Consider the following 21354-nt stretch of genomic DNA (forward strand, 5'->3'; position numbering starts at 1 on the left):
ACCCAGCGCCCTGGTCCCTCAGGACCAAGGCGCCCAGCACCCTGGTCCCTGGGTCCTATTTTGGGCCCGGTCTCCTAAGTGGTATCGGGTCTTTTTGATTGCAATTTGGAAATATACTTCCCTGGTCGGCCTAAGGTCGGGAAAATTAGTCTATCAGCCCTAATTGACAAGTATATAAACTACATTTTCCTCTCTCATTCGATATGATGGAAAAGGCGTGGAAACTATACTCAAGCATTCAAGCATTCAAGCAATTGATCATTTCAAGTCTCCATTCAAGGCTAAGTGTTGCATTCAAGTCAAGGATTCAACCATTGAAGAGGAGATCACTTATTACATGCTACATACTACAACATACAACATCTAAACCTTCGCACATAAGGATACAAACATCCTTAGAACAAGGTATTAGTACTTGTTTTACATTACAGTCATTTACATTTACAGCTCTTGCTCATTTCTTGGTTAATTCCAAAACCGGGGTTTGACCTAAAGGCAAACCCCTAATCCCTAAGCCCCCATCGTCTTCGCTTTTCTGTGTGTAGGTTGCAGGTACGCGGCTGAGATTGAAGATCTGGAATCCTTGTGCAGAGACGAACCGATCCCCCTTCGTTTCGCGGATTTTTCGGAGGACCGTGGCGCTGGGCGCCATCGTCCCGACAACTTTTGCTCAAATTTGCAGGACAGCGCCGTATCGACATTTTACTGCTAATTCCAGGTCCGCAGCTTCATCCTATAACCTAAACTCAGTTTATAAGCGAATCTTTATGACTTTCTATGCATTCTTAGCTTAATTTCCTTAATCAACATTCTTTACAAAAGAGGGTAGCTTTGCTTTCCAAACCCTTAAAATTCATCTAGCATCCAATCTTACCTTGTGTGGGATTGGATCTTATGAGTTTCAACCCCTCTTTTGAATGTAAAGTCTTCCCCCTAAGTGAAAACCCATCGAATCCTAGCGAACCTCCCTTCTCTCTCCTCGGAGTTGGAAGAGGGGAGACCAACTGGGGTTCGACAGCGATTTTCCGCTTTACATTTTGGTGAACCCGACGTGAACATCCTTTCTGATTTTTCATGCCTAGATCTGAAATTTGATTCCTTGATTACATTTCCATGTTTGATCTTTTGCAAAATTTTAGAGGTGATTGCATAAAAACCCTAAATTTTCTTTTTGAACATTGGACTTGCGAAATGTTTAATTATTAATGCTTGCTTCAGATCTGCTTTTCTATTATAAATTTTCAATTCATATCTGTACTTTAATTTTGAAAATTAAGTGGTTAAGTGTCAAAACCCTAATTTTTGAAACCCTCTTGATTCAACCTTTGTCCGACAATTTGACCAATCAAAACATCTCCAAATCAGCTGTAACTTTGGATTCTGCAATAAAATCACAATATCTTTCATCCCTGAAAATTTGGAAAAAAGTTGCGAGGACCGTGTTGCACTCCGAGCGCCATCGTCCCCGACATTTTTTCCAAAATTTCGGGAGCGAGATCTTGCTGCATTTTCCTGCTAAAATCCAGAATTTTGGCTGATTTTGTCAATTATAACACTTTCAAAATTGCAGTCAAAGTTGGTCTTGTGATTGCTTGGTTTAAGGCTCCTAATTAGTCAAAAATTATCGAAACTGAAATTTTGTGTCAAAATTGTGTTCTTACTGTCCTAAATCTGAAAAGTGTGTTTTTATTCATTCAAAATTTCAGTGCTTTATTCAAATTCTTGCATTTTGTGGCTTTTGAAATTAAGTGCTTAATTACAACAACCTTGATTTCCGCTTTCAAAATTGAATTTTGCGTGAAATTGAGTCAATTTTTAAATTTCAAAATTTGCATTGCTCTTGACATTCCTTCTAAAATCATAAAATTCAAAATTTTAGTTTCTCTCTCTTTTTCAAAATTCAAAATTTTGCATTTTTCGACAATCTTGATAGGGTTCGATTTTGAGATTGCAACTTTAATTTGGCCTATCTACAGATCGTAAAATCACTCAATTTTTTCAGATTAGCTCTAAAATCATCATACCTTTCATCCCTACAAATTTCGAAAAAAGTTGCAAGAACCGTGTTGCACTCCGAGCGCCACGGTCCCGAACATTTTTTCCGAAATTTCGGGAGACTGTTGTGATTGCATTTAACAGCTTAAATCTGGAAGATTGGCTGTTTTTACTGAAAATTGCTACCTCTAAATTCAAAATCTTTTCTCTCTCTCTAGTGCATGAGTTTTACAACAATAAGCCCTACTTATATTGTTCCCGTTAGACGAAGCCATAGAATTAAGTCTTTCCGAGGTTTAACTACCGAGGAGATGGAACCTAATTTGAATAGTCTTTTTAACGAGGACATGGGTAATTCCTCTAATCCTCCGAATGATGAAGAAGCTCTCCATGAAGTTTCCGTTGAACAACTTTCCAAATTGGATAACCAATTTGACGATTTTCACCAATGGATGTCTCATGAGTATCTCGATAGTCAAGCTCTTCCTTTAATTTAGGGTCTAAAACGCATGCTTCAAAGTGATAAGAATGGAATTGATGTTTTGCGTGGTATTGCACATATTGTGGATTCGAATGTGATGCCTATGAAGAGTTGTGCTGAATCTTTAGGTTATACACAACCTCCTACACAAGTCAATCATTCTATTCCTTTGACAACTCCTATTGCTAGTATACCTACCTTTACATCAAACATAATGGCTACCTCTATACAAGACATTCCTCTTGTGATTACCAGTCATGGGGGCAATCCCTCTTCTTCAATTAATCCCCTTCCTTCATACAATCCAACTTCTTCGTACATTCCTTCAATGAGTGTTCCTATTACATCTTCACAAATGAACATGATGCAAGGGGGCAATTCATTTAACCATTCCATTCCTCCTTGTAGTGTTCCTCCTATCCAATCATCCCCTATGGTTGACTATCATAGGGTCCCACCACCTTACTCTTTACCCTCTTTCAATAACATCACACCTCCATCTCAATCTAACACATCCAATATGAATTCTTCGATTGAAGCGACCATTAATAATCTTGCACAAACTGTCTCTTCTTTACAGCAACAAATTGCCTCTATGAACCAATCTAAGTTTAGTGTGCCCACATTTGATGTTGCGAGCCCACTTTCTCTTGACATTGTTCGAGCTATCCCTCCTAAACATGTTGAAATCCCGCATTTGGAGCTTTATAATGGTTAAGGAGATCCTCTAACACATGTTAAGACTTTTCAAACAATTTGTACTGATTTTGCTTACGACCCAAGGTTGCTTGCAAAACTATTCACCAGAACATTAAGAGACAAAGCCCTACAATGGTATTGCTCGTTGCCTTCTTATTCTATTACTTCTTTTGAACAACTTGCAAATGCTTTCATTCAACAATTTCAAAACAATATAAGTCCTAAAGTTACTTTGATTGATTTAATGCATTGTAAACAAGGTGTTAAAGAAAAAGTGACTGATTTCATTGGTAGATATAAGCATTTGTATGCTCAAATTTCTTTTCCAGTGCCTGATAATGATATTCAAAGAATCTTTATTTCTAATTTGCAAAAAGACATTCGAGACAAACTTCTGTTTTCTGAGTTTACTTCTTTCCAACAGTTGTGTGCCACTCTTCACAATTATCAACTGACTGTGAGTCAAATGGAACAATCACATCCTATGGCTCCGAGTGATAAGGGTGATAGCAGTCAACAACCATTTGGGAAGTTTAAACCGAACAGAGATTCCATCAAATTCAATGAAAACATCATCAACAACAATGTGAATGCAGCATCAGGTGTGCCTCCTATTTCTAAATTTTTCAGGAAAGAAAGAAAGTATACTCCTTTGAATGAATCATTGCATGATATTATGAATAAGTTATTGGGATAAAATGTGCTTACTCTTCCTCCTGTAAGACAAATTGATCCTGCAAAGATTACTTCACCTTATTTTGATCACAAAGCTTTTTGTCATTTTCATTGTCAGCCTGGTCATGATACTGAAAAATGTTTTTCTTTAAAGGGTAAAATTCAAGATTTGATTGATAATAATACTATTTCTGTTTCTGGAGTGAATGATAAAGGCAACACATCTGTAGCTCCTCCTAGCCAAAATCTTCAGATTTTTACTGATCCATTACCTTCTCATACCTCTCATACCTCTAATGCGATTGAGGCTAATGATTCCTCTTTCTCATCTGATGGTCTTGTGTCTATGACTCCGAATGTGATTAACTTTGTAGAGCAGCAAGAAATCCCTAAAGAACCTTCCATCACATTTGATTCTAGTGAAACCATTAGAGCACCTGATGGTCCTTTATACATAGTTGCAAAAGTCAAAAATACACCTTGCCGTGGAGTGCTTATTGATCCTTCCTGCATGGTTAATGTTATTACTGAAGAATTTCTTTTTACTTTGCAATTGAATCAAGTGATATATGACAAAACAGATGTGATTGTGAAACTATTTGATGCATTTTCTTCTCCTGCAATTGGTTCTATTACATTGCCTATTGAGGTCCATAACAAATCCCTTGATGTGAACTTTGCTATTATCCCTTCATCCGAGCAATTTCGTGTGAAGCTTGGCTATCCTTGGCTATCTTCCATGAAAGCTATTGCTTCTCCTATTCATAAGTGTTTGAAATTTCCCCATAATGGTGAAGTTGTTACTGTCAATCATAGTCTCTTTAAACCAGTTGAAAGAACCTCTAGTGTTCCTATTGATTACTTTTGGCCTAAACAATTCCAATCTCTTCCTCCGCGAAGTGATCATCTTTTTAAATCTTATCAAAAGTGGAAAACAGATATGATCCTATCTCTAAGTGAACCTAGAACACCTAAACTTGACATTCCTATCATTCTTGAGAAGGAAATTCTTCCTTTGAAAGACAAAACTAATGTCTTTCCCCAAGAAGATGCCCAACCCGTCCCCATGGATGTAACTATGTCTATGCCTAATAAATCTTCTAAGAGTAGATCTATACCTCCTCGTCATGATGGACTTGGTCTTCTCCTTAAACCAAAAATTCCTCCTTTATATGGAGCGGTTCCTCCTCCTTCCTTTTATAGAGAGAAGAGACCTTCTTCTTCTCCTATTATCCAGCCTAAGAGACCACAACCTAAACATCCAAGTGATAAGGATGAGAACATTCCTCCTCCTCTATCTTCTCCACTTCCTACTAAGACTAGACGTAATCGTTCTGCACGGGAACGTCGACGAAAGCGTCATCTTAGGGCTCAAGCAGCTGCTTCTCAAACTTTGCAATCTCCAAAAACACCTTCAACAAGCATTATTCCATTTTCTCCTCAGCCGGATATTGAGCCTAAATCTCCTAAACATAAGATGCATGATGGTCTTGATCTTGTGCGAGTTAAAGATCCTATTTTTATAAATCTTGATGATGATATAGATGAAAATGTTATGCATGATGAAAATGTTACTCCTCTTGCTTCTGATAGTGAATATGAACTTGTTGATGTTGATAACCATTTATCTAATGAATTTTCTAAAGCACTTATCCTAGCTCCTAGACAAGAACAACGTGGCTTGGAACATGAACATAGCCCTTGTTTGGATCTTGTGATAGCTCCATCTGCTGTGTTGGATGTTCCTCCTCTAGCGTGTTCCCTGCCTTCCCGAAACATTGATCAGCAAGATCGGGGGGTAGATGACGTGCTAGACTAGTTACATTAGCATGGCAGATTCTCTCCCCCTCTCTTTTGTTACTTCTTATATATGTTATTCTCATTCTTCTATTTGTCGTCCTTAGTGTTGTCTACTTGAGGACGATGCAAAGCATTGAGATCTCTTTGGTCTCTCTCATGTTGACTCAAAAGACACATGTGTTCCCTTCTTCTAGGTGACCTTCCTTGATTGGGGAATGAAGAACAATTATGCATACATACATATGATATATACATGACTTATCATATAGCATACTGACCCCAAGGAAAGCGAAGTCACCTCGTGCTTTGTGTTTGTGTTCATTATCCTTGGGTTTATCTCACACTTGGGGGCTAAATCCTTGTGGTAACGTGCTCCTTTCCTTTCTCGTTTCCTATGTGTATCACTACGTTAAAACAATCACCCCCGTTGAGGCGTGTGCAATCGCTTTAACGTAGGGGGGCATACACCCTGTCTATCCTTTCAAAGATACTTGAAAATTTCTTGGCAAACTTAGCTTTGTCTTGAAAATTTTTGGTATTTCTTTTTGCATGACTCATAGTGAGGGAACCTTACTACTGACAGTCATGGTTCTCCCTCGTGATCTTCCCTTTTACTTTGTCAATCGAAGTCGTAAGATCCTTAGTCCACTGGGGGCTTGGTGTGTCTTGCCTCCTTGACGTGGTGAAAGTCTTTCAATGTTGTTTCCTTGTACTTTACCGGAAGTATGAGCATACATACTCCCACTAAAGTGGGGGCTAAATGTAGCGTCCTAAAATTGCGACACTTGCAATTTCGACTGCATTTTGGTCTTCACGATGGCGACGCAACACGCAACCTGAATGGAGACCCCAAAACTTGCTCACGACACTGAAAACTGCATTTTTCATGCACCTTGGCTTGAACCTCCTTTGCACCCCGCTGTCCCGGAGGTGGGACCAGAGCGCCCAGCGCCCTGGTCCCTCAGGACTAGGGCGCCCAGCGCCCTGGTCCCTCAGGACCAAGGCGCCCAGCGCCCTGGTCCTCCAGGACCATGGCGCCCAGCGCCCTTGTCCCTGGGTCCTATTTTGGGCCCGGTCTCCTAAGTGGTATCGAGTCTTTTTTATTGCAATTTGGAAATATACTTCCCTGGTCGGCCTAAGGTCGGGAAAATCAGTCTATCAGCCCTAATTGACAAGTATATAAACTACATTTTCCTCTCTCATTCGATATGATGGAAAAGGCGTGGAAACTATACTCAAGCATTCAAGCATTCAAGCAATTGATCATTTCAAGTCTCCATTCAAGGCTAAGTGTTGCATTCAAGTCAAGGATTCAACCATTGAAGAGGAGATCACTTATTACATGCTACATACTACAACATACAACATCTAAACCTTCGCACATAAGGATACAAACATCCTTAGAACAAGGTATTAGTACTTGTTTTACATTACAGTCATTTACATTTACAACTCTTGCTCATTTCTTGGTTAATTCCAAAATCGGGGTTTGACCTAAAGGCAAACCCCTAATCCCTAACCCCCCATCGTCTTTGCTTTTCTGTGTGTAGGTTGCAGGTACGCAGCTAAGATTGAAGATCTGGAATCCTTGTGCAGAGACGAACCGATCCCCCTTCGTTTCGCGGATTTTTTGGAGGACCATGGCGCCGGGCGCCATCGTCCCGACAACTTTTGCTCAAATTTGCAGGACAGCGCCGTATCGACATTTTACTGCTAATTCCAGGTCCGCAGCTTCATCCTATAACCTAAACTCAGTTTATAAGCGAATCTTTATGACTTTCTATGCATTCTTAGCTTAATTTCCTTAATCAACATTCTTTACAAAAGAGGGTAGCTTTGCTTTCCAAACCCTTGAAATTCATCTAGCATCCAATCTTACCTTGTGTGGGATTGGATCTTATGAGTTTCAACCCCTCTTTTGAATGTAAAGTCTTCCCCCTAAGTGAAAACCCATCGAATCCTAGCGAACCTCCCTTCTCTCTCCTCGGAGTTGGAAGAGGGGAGACCAACTGGGGTTCGACAGCGATTTTCCGCTTTATAGTAATATTTATTCATATTGGCTAGTGAGTAAATATTGTGGGTCACAAATACCACCGAGGTTTTTCCCACATTGGGTTTCCTCCCAAAAATCTTTTGTGTTATGGTGTGCATTTATGTTGTCTCTGTTATTTCTCTTTACTGTATTTTTTCTTGTTTACTGGTACATTGATTTGGGTTGCAAAATTATAAATAAGGTTAAATATTTTATTAACCGGTTAGACAGTGATTCACCCCCCCTCTCAGTGTCTTTGGGACTGTCATTGAATCTAACATTCCGACCTTGCTTCGTCAAGTTATTAAATCTCCCATTTCCTGCTTGAAATCACTCATATAAAGGAACTTAGTCCATCTAATAATTGTTGGTCTAGATGTTTCCAACAAGTTGATGCTTATGTTCTTATATTTGTCTGTATTCTTATCATAATAGTCATGAGCTAACTCAAAATAATCTACATATTCTTCTATATATGGATGCCCAAAGATCCTATCAAAGAATTCAACATCCAACTTTATTATCACTTTTCTACTTGAGTCTTTCACACTTCTTGTTTCCTTGTCAAAATGAGTCATTGCTACCAAAACAAACTTTGGATCATGAGTTGCTACTTATAAAGATGCATCTAGGTGGAGGCCACTATTGACAAGTGCGAGCATATTAAAGCTTTTTGGTTGTCTTTATGTCAATTCCAAGAACTCAGACATATTTGTGTGCCTAATTTTGGTATATCAATGTCCTTGACACATGAAGAAACCAAACTCTCTGTAAACATGTTCAAATATTTTTGATATTTGAATTTCATGCTTTTGCTCAGGGATGGTCCCGACATCTGAAATTGCAAGGTTATTTGACAAATACCTTGCTAGAATTAAAAAAATTCATTGCTTACCAAATCAGATTTTAAAACCCAATTTACACCAAAATAGGCCAAAACTTGCTAATCAGGTTCTAAAACCCAATTTACAAGTGAGTAGGATGGGATAAAATATAAAAATAGTGTTGTAGGCACCTAAATCTGTCCACTTAATTAGATTAATACTTAGCATTTATCTGATTATTTAATCATCGATCAACAATTAATTAAATTAATATTTAATTAATTTATCTTAACCCTCTTCTCCTATTAATTAAATAAATTATTGAATTTATTTGATTTAAATCATTAAACCATGTTCTAACAATTAATTAAATAAATAAATCATATTTGTTTAATTAACCCCCCTCTCACATTTAAATAAATAAATATTGATTTAAAATCCTAAAACCCTCACCCACTTGCACTTTCTAGAAAATGCAAGTTGCACAGTAACCCTTCTCCTAATCATGTCTAAACCCCTTTTATTAGCCTAATCCCCCTCTTAGTGTTTGCACATTCCTAAACTAAAGGATTAGGGAAGAGCCACTTCTCAAAACATTTAAGGCTCTTATACAGCCTTAAAGGCCTTCTCCCTTCAACAAGTTAACCCACATGGGATTTTGACCAAGCTAACCCACCTTTGACCCTTGGTTAGAGAATTATATATTAACCCAACCATCCATGGTAACCCTCAAGTCTCTTCAATCATTTAATTCTTTGACCAACTTAATCCATCTTTAACCCTTTCACATTCCCCAACCCTTGGTTAAAGGCTTATCCCTTAACCAAACCATACATGGTAACCCTCAAGTCCCCTCAAGGCTTAAAGTCTTTGACCAATCTAACCCCTTAACCCTTGCACATTATTTAACCCTTGGATAAATCTTTTATCCATTAACGTAACCTTAACCTAACTACCCATGGTAACCATCATGTCTCTTCAAGAATTTAATGCATTGTTCCTCTCCTTTCAAGCCTTCCCTTGTTGACACTTGTCAACATGGGATTGGCTTGAAGGGGAACATATGGATATAGGATCAAAACTTCCTCAAGAAATCCTAAGCCTTCCTCAATCAACTCAATCTCAACCCTTCATTTTCCCATTTCCTCTATAAATAGGACTCAATTCCTTCATTAACGAGGACACACAGACACACACACAAGAGTTATACATGCACCATGCATTATTACTTAGAATTTTAATGTTTTATAGTAAGCCATTGTATTATGCTTTAGTTATTCCACTAGTTGGAATTGCTATTTAGCCTCTAATACTTAATTTGCATCCTCAATCAACACTTGACCATAATCAATCATCTTCCATCCTCCATTTGACATCCCATTGTGTTAGTGCTCAAACTGAGGGCATATTCCACATACTAGCAGGATCTTGGAGAGGAGGACAAGGAAGAGCTAACGCAAGGGAGGATCATGGGGAAGTTTAATATTCATGTTTCATTTTGTTTATTTATTTTCTAGCTTCTTGTTAATCTAATCTTCCTTGATAATTCTTTTAAATGGTTTTAGTTATATGTTGACAACTAATCTTTGACAGACCATTTTATTGTGTTTCAAGTGTAAATCAGGATTTAAAACCCAATTTGTACTTTAGGTAGATTGGCATGTAAATCGAGTTTTGAAACTCGATGAGCAACTTAAGGTAAGTAAAAAAAACATAAACATATTCATGTGTTGGTCGGGGTTTGAAACCTGACCAACACCTTGTGCGTATTGATTAGGTTTCAAATCTTGATCAACATGCATTTGGTTGAAGCAACATTAGTGGGTGCTGGCCAGGATTTAGAATCTGACCAACACTTGAGTTGTGATGTTCAAATTCTAAATCTCAACCAATAGCTTTAGTAGTTTGACATATTTTCAAAGAAAAAAGAGATACATGTGCTGGATGGTATTTGCAACTCAACCAACACAAAATATGTGTTGGTCAGGCTATAAACCTTGGCCAACACTGTATCATGTTAAGATACGACCCAAGACATGATTTGGGGTTATAAATCCAAACCAACTCTATATTCAAATAAAATGACAACACAAACAAAAATAAAAACCCTAGAATGACAAACCAACGAAAAATGAAATGAAAAGGAAAAGAAAAAATGATATACATGTGAACAATAGCGTGAATAAAATCCTCAAGTTTGCACACATGAGGCATAGAGAAATGTAGGGAGAAGATAAAATGAAAAGAAAATGACTCAAAATTAAATAAAAAGGCGTAAAAAAGAAGTTAGAATACAACTCGAAAACTAAGTCTATTTGCATTAATGACAAATTGCGCATCATTATGATTGCATTTCAGGTTGTGAAACCCAAAATACAACTTCTCTTGCCAAAACATTGGAAACCTGTAATTCAGGTTTTAAAACCCGAATTACACCTCAAGACTCAAGAAGTATAATTTCGGGTTTAAACCCCAAAATTATATATAAAAGAAACTAGAAAAGTAACAAAAACAAAAGGAAGATGTTCGATTCGCTCAACTCAATTTTTGAGGAGACCGGACCATGTATGAGGGAAACAATAAATGACCTCATGAAATGTGCTTGAAGGTCATGGCTATGAAATAGATAACTTTCATAAGGGTTATCCCACGATTCTATCCAGCTACAAATCAAGGATAACAAAATTCAGGTTTCAATCTCCATTATCAACAACCACTATCTTTGTATTCTTATGCATCAATATTGCAGGTTTTCATAAGTATGATTTTGAGAGCCTATAGTATCCTAAAATTGCACCCTTACAATTTTGACTGTTTTTGGGGCCCTCACCTTAGTGGTCTAATCTGCATGCTTGATCGGGACTTATTTGTGCCTCCCCCCATGCAACTAAGCTTCTTTTTCCAATCCTACACCTTGCATAGGCTCTTAACCCTAGCCTAATTTGGGATAGACGCCCTGGTCCTTCCCAATTGGGGCACATTTTGGCCCCTAGGCCCTATCTCAAATTTGAGCGGGAATTTCCCCTTCATGTCGGCCTATGTCAGAAAATTAATAAGTTTGACGACATACAAGTATATAAGGAGGTCTTCCCCTATCATCTAGATAAGAAGATGATAACATGATAAGGTGTTAAGGCAAGAAGACTACATCAAGCATTCTTCAAGGTTGCATATTTTTCTTTTATCCATTGGAGCAACATTACATCATTCATTTGCAAGCATGTGTGTGTTAGGGTTTTTTCATGTTCATGACATTTCATACAACATATGTGATTACATTCAAGAAGAAAAACATCATTATCAATCATTGCAAATATAAGGTATACCTTTTCATTATTTACTTTAGTATTTACAATATTTCATTCAAGGTTGATTCCTCAACCGAGGTTTGACTTAGGCAAACCCCTATTCCCAACACATTTCCCTTTCCTTCTGTGTGCAGGAAACAAGTGTGCGACTGTACTTCTAGAAATAAACTTCAGACATAGAGATGAAAAAGCCCTTTTCGATGATCAAAAATTTCAGAGGACCAAGAGGGGGTGGGGTATCTTGGTCCTTGCAAATAGTCCCTGCTATTTTTGGTTATTTTCATAGGGTAGTTCTGAATTAGCTCACATTACTCGAATCCAGGTGCAGGACGAAATCACAAACCTATAGCTCACTGTTTCTGCATATTTTGTCTTTAATTTAAATCGTCTACTTATTTTAAAAATTCAACTTACAAAAGAGTAAAACTCAAATCACTCCAATCCACTTAGTATTGAGTCCTTGTCTAATTTAGGATTGGATCTAGTGGATTCATCTCCTCTTTTGAATGTAAAGTCCTTCAAGTGAAAATTGACTTAGTGATTTCTCCCTTCCATGTGGTGAATTTACTAAGCTCAAATTTTCCACTTTACATTTTGGTGAACTTGATGTCTTACACCCTTATTTTTAATTTGTGTTCTTAGATATGATTGTTTATGCAATTTCAAATTCAATTTTTCATTTACAAGTTTGATTTCCTTGCAAATTTTAAAAATTTAGAGGTTCATTTCACTAAAACCATAATTTTTAATTTCAAAATTGAGCTTGTGAATTGCATAATTTGGATTAATTCTCATATCTGAGTATTTTTTAATTTCCAAATTCAAAATTTCATCTACAAGTCAAATTTCATAATTTAAATTTTAAAATTAAATGGTTAATTTCAAATACCCTAATTATAAAAATTTCAAGAATTGAGCTTGTGGGTTGTTTAAATTTTGAATTTCCCTCTTCAAATTTGGTTGTTGATTTCAATTTCAAATTCAAAATTGAAATCTTAGACCAAAATTTCAATTTCAAAATTAAGTGGTTAATTAAAAAGACTGCAATTTTTAAATTTAAATTAATTCTGTGCATTTCCCAATTTCCGAATTTCCAAATATTAATCTTAGATCTAATTTAAATTTTAAAATTAAGTGGTTCTTTTTACAATGGCTCTAATTTTACATTTAAATCTCTTGTGGACAATTTCAAATTTAAATTTAAAAATTAAGTGGTTAATTAAGAGAGCCTTAATTTTTAAATTTAAATTAATTCCCAAATTTCATCTTTTCAAATTTAAATTTTAAAATTAAGAGGTTATTTTAACAAGGCCCTAATTTTAAATTTTAAATCTCTTTTGTATAATTGTAAATTTAAATTAATAGATTATTTTTACATAATCCTAATTATAATTTTAAATTTCCTAGGAGGTTCCATTATTGCTCATTATTCTTTCAATCATTTTGCTTATTCAATTGAATAGTCATTTTTCTAAAATTTCACATTATTCAATTATTTTGCAAGTTCCAAATTTCAAATTTCAACTTCCAAATATCAAATTTCATTTCATATTTTTCAAAATAAAAAAAATTTACAAAAAAAATAAATAAAAAACATTAAAAAAAAGAAGAAAAATACAAAAAAAATCGTGTTTTATGCATTTAGAATGTTTGCATGCTTTAGTTAATTTCATTTCAATAGTTATCATTTCTTTTGAAAATGTCAAATTACTCTTTGCAAGATTACCACGCCTTTGACAATCCATTTGCTTATAATGATTATCCTTTTGAAGAAGTATATTGTAGAGAAGAACTTGAGGAGGCTCTTGAGGGTTTCCTTTATCCTAAGCCTTATAAACCATCCTTTTGCCAAAGGTTAATCAATATAATGCGTAAGTCATTTAGTAGTGATGTGATGGATGAAACTCTTGATGAATTCATCCTTCCCTCTAAATCTCCAACAATTCACAAGGATATTGTCATGCATGACAATCTGCTTTATGAACCTTTACCTTCTATCAATCCTATTTATGGAGAAGCTTTTGTGCTAAAAGAAGTTGATGTGGTGGATAATCCTCTTTATCAAGCTTTACCTTTTAGAGATGATATCCTAATGAACCATGATAGTTCCTCATCTAAATATTCTCTTGTTCATGAGGATACGTTGGTGAAAGAAAAGATTATTAACACTCCTTTTACAACTCTTCTTCTTAAGGATGATGTTTTGAAAATTGATGTTGATCTTTCTCCTAATAAGTGCCTTTCCTATAAGATTAATTTAGAGCAAGAGGGTGATATCATAAATACCTTCCTTAATGTCACTTTAGCTTCCATACATCATATCTCTCTTAGAAAAGAAGTGTTAATGGACATTGATTTACCCTTTCCCAAATTTGGTCCTTCCAATCTAGATACATTGGCGCAAGAAGAGGTTATGAGCACATCTTTCAAAGTTCTCCCTCCTAAATATGAATCTTTGAAGAATGATGTTTATCCTAAAATGTACCTCCCCCATGAGGATAATTTGGTGCAAGAGGATGAAATAATTAGCAATTTCCTTAATTCTCTCCCTTCTAAAGATGTACCACTGGATGAAAAAGAGATCAATCAAGTCAATACAATTCATGTTTCTAGTTATGAGAAGCCTAATCCCAAGGAACCTCCCAATATCCTAAAAGTTGTAAAATAAATATGTGAAAGAGATGCTATGGAAAGAAAACTAGAACAAAAATATGGCTCCGAAATACATAAAAAATTTAATGCTTGTGTCAAAAAGAAAGATCCTAATATTCTTCTCACTTCTCATTCTCCCCCCTCTCACCCTACGAAGAACATTGATAAGGATCTTGTTGAGAAACTCCATGGTATCTTAGCAAAGATCTCCCTTTGGGACTTGATTCAAACTTCCCCTTCATACTGTTAGGATTCCCAAAGATACTGAGAGGGGGGGATGAATCAACATCTAACCGGTATATCAAATTACTTGATTTAAAACATGAAAAGTATATTAAAACTGAGTACCAGTAAATCAGAAATAATGTAGTAAATAAGAGCAATAACAACGACATGAGAAGCATACCATAACACAGTATTTCAACGAGGAAAACCGGTGTGGGAAAAACCTCGGTAGGATTTGTGATCCACAATATTCGCTTACTGGCCAATAAGGGAATATTACTCTTACAATAGGGGCCTGCACATGCAGGAAGGCCAAGTGCCTAGAGCTCATTGCTCAAATACAAAAGAAGTCTCACTGACTTACAAAAATGGATTATACTAATCCAATGTCTTGTACTACTTTAGATCAACATCTGCTATGCCAGATTCAGTACTGGTTTAAGCTATGCTACAACATAAACCCTTAACCAATATTTCACATATTAGGTCTGTATATTATTAGAGTAATTGGGTCTTTACTTGATTAATTAAACAATATTTGTTTAATTCTTTAAGTTCCCGCTTAAGCTAACATTAGGTGCATATAATTAATTATTTTAATTAATTATTATGTGCAAGCCTAGGGTTTTCCCTTTTTAGGGTTTCTTGACCTATTAGAGGTTAATTTTTCTTTTCATTGTATTATCTTTTCTCAATACATTTTTGGTGAATTGGAGCTCTCATATTTTGAGAATATTTTTCCTGTGTTTTGTATGCTCTTCAGATTTTGCTTCATTACTTATCCTTGTAACAGGTTATTCAGCTTGCAGAAGATCTTCAGGTTACTGTGGGGTTGTATTTCTCAACTCCTATATGGTATCAGAGCTCAAATCTATAGCTTCCTGTTCCTATTTTTTGAGAATTTTGCATTTGAAGTAGATCTGGGGTTTTAGGCATTTTTTTGTGTGCTTAGGGTTAAGGTTTTTTTTTTGAGCACTTTGGGCCTAAACAGACCTCACCATCATGCTTAGAAGGCCCAAAACCCCCTATAGTCATATAAAATTTGTCTATTTTTGACGCGTGAGCATCTGGGTGATATTTTTTCTCGCAGCCAGGTCATACGACCCTGGCACGCAAATCGAGAAAAAAATTTGAATTTTTTTTTTTCCTTTTTACGGCATGCAGGTCGGATTTTTGTGATTTAAAAAAAAGAATTCACTAAAATTCACAAAAAAATATTATAAAATTTGCAAGGCAAAAAAAGTAAAAAAAAAAAAAAAAAAATTGTTTTTGGGCACTGGACCTGACAGTCCGACGCCGTATGGCCCTGCGGACCTGTCAGGCCAACCCCTCCCGGCACCGCCGGCTCCGGCTCCGGAAACCAGGCCCTCGTCGGCCCCCTTCCGGTCTCCCTCTGGCGACCTTGCTGCCACCGTTGCCGCCTGCGGCCCTCCGCTCCCCGCGTCGCTTGCGGCCTCCACCGCCTGGCCCCCAGCCGCCGGCCCTCCACTCCCCACGTCACCTGCGGCCTCCACCACCCGGCCCCCAGCCGCCGACCCTCTGCTCCCCATGCCTCTGGCTCCCTGCGGCCCCCGCTGCCCAGCCCACTGCCGGCCATGCAACCTCCTCCCTGGCCCCCGCTTCGCTCCCCAACCGCCCTAGTGGCCCTCCCGGCCCTTTTTTCCAACCAGCCACCGCTCCACCACCGGGCTGCCACCCTGCCACCCGACTGCCACCCACTGGCCACCCACTGGCCACCAGACCACCAAAGTGCAATCAGACCCCCTTTTTTGGCTTTTTCAAGGGGGGTTTTCATTTTTTGGCCATATCTTGGGCATACGGAGTCATTTTTTCGAAAACAAATAGGCATCGGAAAGCTAGTTCCAAGGCCGACCTCATGGTGTTAGTATTTTTTTTTCCAATTTTGCTGTTTGACTGTGTTTTTTTACAGTCAAAGTGAGGTCTCTTTTTTGCACTCCGGGAGACGTAGAATGAGCATCCGACCTCCATTTTTCGAAAACTTGATATTTTCGGAAAGCGTGTTCTGTGTACTTTCCAGAAATATAAGTTTTTTTTTGAGATTCTACTCCATGCATATTTTATTCATTTTTTTGCTTTTCAGCACTCTGGTGGATATCGTGGTTGTTTCAGGTCCTGGGATCTCTTTTTTGAGTAGGGTGTTTCTATTTTGATTCTCGTTTCTATTTCCAGTCTTCTTATCATTGTAGCATTGTATATATGCAAACACACTGAGATAAAGTGCCATCATGCATTGTTTACTTGGAATCTTGCATATCTTGTGTCTTGTTGTACATGCACTATTGATCAAGTGCCATGAGGGGGTTGATGTTTGCCTATTGTTTGCCATCTTCCTTTATCAAGTGAGTGTTCCTTCCATGACATTCGCCTCATGATGATGTGTCTTAGCACCTTTGATGTTCTTAGTTCTTCGTCATGCAGTTGTTTTTGGCTGTCCTTTTCAGTGTTCCTGTCCCTCTCCCACTTCCGCATTATGGGGAGGTTTATCCTATTGGTTCTAATGCTTCCATGGTTTGATTGATCAACTCTTCAGGCTTTGGTTTCTCATGCCATCTACATCTTCGATTTCAGTTGTTTTTGTCTTGTTTGCCTCCTGATTTGAGTAGTGTCATTTGAGGGCACTCATGCAGATTACAATCTTCTCTACTTGGTCATGTTCTAGTTCAGTGGATGTTCTTCGGATCACCAGTTATTCTTCGATAGAGTTTGCAGGTTCTTCATGCTTCAGTGATATTCTTTTCCATCTCTTTTTGGAGTAGAGTTTTGTTCCCACGTGGTTTTCTCTATTTCTCTAGTTCATAGAGATTTCATTGTATTTGGGTACCTGATTAGGCCTTGTTGCCGGGACCCATCTTTCATGCTTTCAGTAGTTGTTCTAGGTTTTATCTTCTCCCTAAGTCTAGCTTAAGGGGGGGGGTTAGAGTAATTGGGTCTTTACTTGATTAATTAAACAGTATTTGTTTAATTCTTTAAGTTCCCAATTATCTTTTTACACTTAAACTAACATTAGGTGCATATAATTAATTATTATGTGCAAGCCTAGGGTTTTCCCTTTTTAGGGTTTCTTGACCTATTAGAGGTTAATTTTTCTTTTCATTGTATTATCTTTTCACAATACATTTTTGGTGAATTGGAGCTCTCATATTTTGAGAATATTTTTCCTGTGTTTTGTATGTTCTTCAGATTTTGCTTCATTGCTTCTCCTTGTAACAGGTTATTCGGCTTGCAGAAGATCTTTAAGCTACTGTGGGGTTGTGTTTCTCAACTCCTATATATATTTCGCATCTTATCTCATTATTATTTAAATGATCTACAATGATCTCATACATATATGAGTCATATTACAATCTGCCATGTTGGCTTACAAAAGATTTTAAAATTAATTACAAAGTATAAATACATAAAATTCCTGTCGGCCAAGGTGCCAGTATTCTTCCTTTTTGCTGCCGGTGTTCTGTGTGTCGGTGTAGAGTTTGCCGGTGCCGGTGCTTGTGTTTGCCTGCAGGTATCACATGATTGCAAGGTTTGCATCAATGACAATACCTTCAATCACCTACAATTTCTCATTCGAGTGTGCATTTACCAGTAATCTCCCCATTTGGCATTGATGGCAACACTCATGAGAAAAATTCAAGAGTATCCAAAAATTGAAGTCCAAAAAAAACTTGCCAAAAATGTATGTCCAAAAATATATGCTCCCCCTGAGCAGATAATCTGTACTTCCTTCTGACCATTTTTCTCATTATACTACTCCCCCTTTGACATCAATGACAAAGGTTGTCATTCGCTGTCAGTGGAGTCCTGCATGGATTCTTGTAACCGGTGGGTTACAATCTGAAAGATATATGTCAAAATCAAATTTGTACCATTACCGAATGTTTTATTGCCTTTTATTGCCTCTTGAGTTATCTACACTGTACCAGTGAGTATGTGCATTTGCTCTTCCGGTGTCTTCAGTCCGGGAACTAGAGCCTCAGATATTTCTTTTCTCAAAGAAATAAGGTATTCTAGTCTTGGACTAAGTCTGCATTTCAAGTCCTTTGCTTTATCCTTTATTCCCTGTTTGTCATTTTCTAACTTCTTGATTTTCTCTTCTTGCTCTATTTTCTTCTTTTCTATCTCCAAAAATGAATTCGATGATCCTATCAGATTGTCAGCAATATTGTTTATCTTATCTTGTGCTTTGCTGATTTCCTTGTCAAGGTCTTCTGTTAAGACATTTGTTTTACAAGTGTCCCTGTACAGTTTCTTGGAGTCAAGAATTATTTCTCCAAGTTCCGTTAATAGGGTATCTATTTTCTCTTTGTTCTTATTTATAATATTCTCAAAGAATTTCTCTTTTTCCTTTATCATTCTTTCCTTAAATGTGTCCTCATTTATTTGATCAATAGTCATTAAGTTACCAATGATAAACTTAGACAATGTGTCTAGTTGACCTTAAGAATCCTTATTATCAACTATGCACTTTGCTGCAATCAATTTAAGAATTGGAATTGTATCATCAATAGCCTTATAGGCTTGTGCATTGCATTCTGTGATCTTCTTTATTGAATCTAACAGGACCTCTGTTACATTTGTAGGTCTGAATTCTGCCATAGATGTACTAGATGTTTGTCCAATAGTATTTACTATAGCCATGCTACCGGTTGTGGTAATTACTTTACTTGATTTGACCTCTGGTAGGTTAGTCTGTGTTTGCATCTCCGTAAACAAAGGTTTTTGCTTTTCAGTTTGGGTCGGTGGCACTGTCTCTTTCTGAACCTGTGCTTCAACCTGTACCTGTTTTGGTTTCTCTATCTGTGTCTCAGAGGGTTTCTCTAAGATTTTAACTGTCAGTTTCTCAGATGTAATCTCAGTTTGTACCTCTGAACTCTCTTTTACCGGTTCTTTAGATGGTTTTTCTGTTGTATCTATCGGTTTCTCTCTGGTATCCTTTGTCGGTTGCTTTGCCTGTGTAGGTTTTTCTATGTTTATCTCAATCTCTACAGCCAGTGACTCAATAGTCACATTTTTCTCCTTATCCTCAGTGGTTTCTCTATCAACCACAACATTTACTTCCTGTGTGTCTACATTTACCATATACAAAATTTCAAAATTAGGATTTGTATCCTCTACCGGAGTTTCCATACTCTCTGTGGTCGGTTGTCTGTCAGTAGTGTCTACCGATAGAGTATCTAGAAGAGGTGGGGGCACATTGTCAGTTATTTTCAGGCTTGGTGGTCCACCTACCTTACCTTTCCCCTTATCTCTATCCTTTTGATATACTTTAATAGTTTTTGGCCTAAGTAATTTTTCCTCTTTTTCTTTTTCCACAAAAAATATATCCCATGCATTTGTTGTTTCCTCAGATACTTCATTTACTCTACCAGCCATTAGCGCTACATGTCGGTGAGCAGTGGAGAATACTGGCCGGTTAGCCTCACTGATTAATTTGTCTATTTCAGCAGGTGAGTTAACTGGATGCATTGCAAGTAAGTTTTTAATCTTAATTTTCTTATCTAGCTCAACAATGGCTAATCTTCTAGCTTCAAGTCTCCTATACAGATCATTTGGAATTTCATCAACAATTTGTATCAAAAATTTCTTGTATATATCTAAGTGTAGAATTATACTATTCTCTATGCTTTCCTTATCATCAGCTGATAGTGCATTGTATATTTTGTTGATGTTCTTCATCTTACCATCCTCTGCAATTTCACTAAGAAGTTTGTCTATTGGAGCAATATCTTGTTTCACCTTCTTCTTCTTAGGAGTCATTTTCTTTGTTGGAGGCCTTACTGCCTATTGTTTTTGTCTGGTTCTTTTTGGTGTAGGAGAGGGTACTGGTGTGGGTTTTCTTTTCCTTTCTACCCTTTTAAATACTGTCAGTATATCACTCTTAGAAGAAGTTCCAACCGGTGAAAGATGAGTGTCTGATTGAGGTGCATCCAACTTACTTTCACTTATACCAATTTGTCTCAAAACATCTTCCTTGATTGCCTTTGCCTACCAAGTTCCTTTTCTTACAGTTGCTTCAACTTTCTTAACCCTTTTCCTAGATTGAATAGTACTTTCTATTGTTTTAGCACTACCAAACACTTTCTCTTCCGGTTCCTTTGGAGCTTCAAGGAGGGATTTTGCATAGGTTCTATGATGTTATCTATTTCATAGCCCATTTCAGTTACCCAAATAGTTCTAGGGATAACTACCTCCATCCAGATTTCATCTTTCTTGATCACAAAACAAATTTCTTTCTAATACTTATACATAATAGCTTGTGACAATCTTACTCTAGTTTTCATTTGAGCCTTTAATTCTTGAAAATACTCATTTAGGTTTTTCTCTTGGTTCTCTCCCATATTGTTTAGTAAATCTAACAGTTGTTTTCCTCTGGGTATGTCAAAGCCAAACTCTCTAGCACCAATACCGGGTACTTGTTTGGTTATGTACAACATCAAACAAACAAGCAAGTTTCCAAATATGAATGTTCCTTTCTTATCTCTTTTAATCTTTCCCAAACTGTCTATCAACTGATCTTTAAGCCATTCACATATATCTATTCTTGCATTATCATTGACCATATCATAGGCAATTTTGATACATAGGCTAGAAATCGAATTTAACCTATTTGCATGTGTAGCCTTATAACCTAAGATCATACTGATA

At 37.0% G+C, this 21354-nt stretch overlaps 1 protein-coding gene across 1 annotated transcript in view; it reads right to left on the bottom strand.

The window, feature by feature from the left end:
* Positions 1 to 16486, bottom strand: part of LOC131876655 (uncharacterized) — a 29963-nt gene extending 13477 nt beyond the window's left edge. Inside the window, exon 1 of the mRNA XM_059222098.1 lies at positions 15974 to 16486. Coding sequence (XP_059078081.1) covers positions 15974 to 16486 — 513 coding nt within the window. The remainder of the gene's footprint in view (positions 1 to 15973) is intronic.
* Positions 16487 to 21354: the final 4868 nt, after the last annotated feature.

Source organism: Cryptomeria japonica, chromosome 6, assembly GCF_030272615.1.
Source record: "Cryptomeria japonica chromosome 6, Sugi_1.0, whole genome shotgun sequence".
Classification (NCBI taxonomy): Eukaryota; Viridiplantae; Streptophyta; class Pinopsida; order Cupressales; family Cupressaceae; genus Cryptomeria; species Cryptomeria japonica.